Below are 3,210 nucleotides of genomic sequence, written 5' to 3'. Positions count from 1 at the left end.
TTGAAGTTGGAAACGACTTGTAGCTTCATTCCAGACTCGTTTGAAGTTGAACACAACTTGTAGCTTCATTTTCGGTTGTTTAAAATTAGAATCAACTTGTAGTTTCATTCTTGACTCGTTTGAGCCCGGAAACAACTTGTTGCTTCATTATTGGCTGGATTGAAGTTCGAAACAACATCTAGCTTCATTCCAGACTCGTTTGAAGTTGAAAACAACTTGTAGCTTCATTTTCAGTTGTTTAAAATTAGAATCAACTTGTAGTTTCATTCTTGACTCGTTTGAGCCCGGAAACAACTTGTTGCTTCATTATTGGCTAGATTGAAGTTGGATGCAACTTGTAGCTTCATTCCAGACTCGTTTGAAGTTGAACACAACTTGTAGCTTCATTTTCGGTTGTTTAAAATTAGAATCAACTTGTAGTTTCATTCTTGACTCGTTTGAGCCTGTAAACAACTTGTTGCTTCATTATTGGCTCGATTGAAGTTGGAAACAACATGTAGCTTCATTCCAGACTCGTTTGGAGTTGAAAACAATTTGTAGCTTCATTTTCAGTTGTTTAAAATTAGAATCAACTTGTAGTTTCATTCTTGACTCGTTTGAGCCTGTAAACAACTTGTTGCTTCATTATTTGCTCGATTGAAGTTGGATACAACTTGTAGCTTCATTCTAGACTCGTTTGAAGTTGAAAACAGTTTGTAGCTTCATTTTCGGTTGTTTAAAATTAGAATCAACTTGTAGTTTCATTCTTGACTCGTTTGAGCCTGTAAACAACTTGTTGCTTCATTATTGGCTCGATTGAAGTTGGATACAACTTGTAGCTTCATTCTAGACTCGTTTGAAGTTGAAACCAATTTGTAGCTTCATTTTCGGTTGTTTAAAATTAGAATCAACTTGTAGTTTCATTCTTGACTCGTTTGAGCCTGTAAACAACTTGTTGCTTCATTATTGGCTCGATTGAAGTTGGATACAACTTGTAGCTTCATTCTAGACTCGTTTAAAGTTGAAAACAATTTGTAGCTTCATTTTCGGTTGTTTAAAATTAGAATCAACTTGTAGTTTCATTCTTGACTCGTTTGAGCCTGGAAACAACTTTTTTTATTTTTTGCTAAATAAAATATTATATTAAAGAAAGAAGTTACAATTCTAGGGGCATACCCCGCGGAAAAGATGAAACATGCATAAGCAAAGCATTACAGAATACAAAATGCAAAAATACATAGAATAACCAACTGGAGTACAAATAAAGCCAAGGAACAGGTCCACTAAATAAATCTACTACAAGACCTCAGAATATAAAACTATGTAAAGCAGAATCTAAACGAGCTGCTTTTGTAAAAGTTTCACATGAAAAAAGGCGATTACGCATAGTATCTTGAATCCTTTGAATAATCAAGGTTGGCTGAGAGAGATGACCAGGGGAATGCATTCTAGAATTACGTTCTGTCCACACATGATAAAACGTGGCAGAAATGTACAGGTAAGCAATATGAGTCCTAGCAGGATCAGCAACTGAGGTTAACGGACGTCCAGCACAAATATCCAACCAGGAAGAAGAGACAGCCAAGGGACAAGCACGTAGAATAGTCCTTGTGTAACTACAAGCACAGTAGAGATGCTGATGCGATTCACAGTCAATACCACAAAGGAGGCAGTCCAGATTAACATTCATTTGAAAACTCTGCATCCTATCCTTGGTAAGGAGCCTTTCCTTCATAACTAACCAAGTAGTGAAGGCAAATTTAGAAACTTTGAATTTATTCCAAACAAATGATAACCAAGGTGGAGGAATAATATGATCCTGAAGAGAATTGTAGATGGCCGAAAGAGAAACCTTGTTCAAACCTCCATCATCCCAAACAATTCTGTCAAACCCACGAGGATAAAAATTTTCACACAAAGCTCTAAGGTCACGCACAGGTTGATAATTGCTAACACCCAAAGACCACAATCCATCCTGTTGAATACTGCTGAGAGGGGCAAGTAACTGCGAGTTCATGGCAGAAATTATGGAAGCATCAAATTGATGTAGCAACGGTTTATTGTTTAGCCACGGGTCATGCCATAGTAGAAAACTAGAATCAATGCCAGGAAAGTATTTGATATATTCCGCAGCTTAGGCCTCGAATTCAGAATTTTACGCCAAATCCAAGAGCACTTTGAGGGAATGGACATAGTCCAGAACCCCTTGAATTTAAGCTCATAACAGTAGATCCAGTTTACCCACAAAGACTCAACTTTAGTGATAATCCTCCAGAGTTGATATAAAGCAGATGCCTCATTCAAGATTTTAAAATTTGTAATGCCCAGTCCACCTTCATTCTTTGGATAGCAACAGGCCTTCCAAGCAACCTTATGAACAGTCCTGGTTGTTAAACTGCCAGCCCAGAGAAATCTAGCAAGAATACCATTGATTTTCTTTACTACCATAATAGGTAGAAAGAGAAGCATGCGAGCCCAGAAATTGTAGAATGCAGAGAGTATAGAATTGATGAGTTGGAGGCGCCCCGCTTGACTTATACTCCTGTTGGTCCACAACTCTACACGACTACAAATTCTATGAATTAAAGGCTGACAGTCACGAGTAGTTAAGCACTTGGACAATAACGGAACACCAAGATATGTAATAGGCAAATGACCCTCAGTAAACCCAGAGAAATTTAACACAGACATCTTTATATTATTAGGCACATCTCCAAAGAACACCGTACATTTTTCATTGTTGAGATGCAACCCTGAAATTGAAGAGAACAAAGTCACAGCATTCCGAAGTATAGAAAAAGATTCAATATCACCTTTACAGAACATCAACAAGTCATCGGCAAAAACTAAGTGAGTCAGGTTCAATTTCCTACATCTCCAGTGGTAACAAAAATTACTCCCCTCCATCACTTTCAGAACACAAATGTTGAGCAACTCCATAGCTAAAACAAAGAGGTAAGGGCTTATTGGATCACCTTGACGGATCCCCGATTTCGCAGAAAAATACCCCTCCAATGCACCATTAACTTTGACAGAGTGCATACAAGTCGAAACACAAACTCGAATCAAATTAATAAACTTGGCAGGGAAGTTCATTGCACTCAGGACATTGAAAATGAAGGACCAATTTAGAGAATCAAATGCCTTCCTGATGTCCAGTTTACAAGTAATCCGAGAAGGGCCAACAGCAAGATGATAATCACGACATAAAGATTGTGCAAGAGCAACATT

The 3,210-nt window shown here is 37.8% G+C and overlaps 1 protein-coding gene across 1 annotated transcript; it reads right to left on the bottom strand.

The window, feature by feature from the left end:
- Positions 1 to 1,285: 1,285 nt before the first annotated feature.
- On the bottom strand, positions 1,286 to 1,996 carry LOC135147929 (uncharacterized). The gene has a single exon (XM_064081985.1). The coding sequence runs from the start codon at positions 1,994 to 1,996 to the stop codon at positions 1,286 to 1,288; it is 711 nt and encodes a 236-aa protein (XP_063938055.1).
- Between the last annotated feature and the right edge of the window lie 1,214 nt (positions 1,997 to 3,210).

Source organism: Daucus carota, chromosome 7 (genome assembly GCF_001625215.2).
Source record: "Daucus carota subsp. sativus chromosome 7, DH1 v3.0, whole genome shotgun sequence".
NCBI lineage: Eukaryota > Viridiplantae > Streptophyta > Magnoliopsida > Apiales > Apiaceae > Daucus > Daucus carota.
The sequence above is the reverse complement of the archived record's forward strand: the minus strand, read 5'-3'. Positions and strand labels throughout refer to the sequence as shown.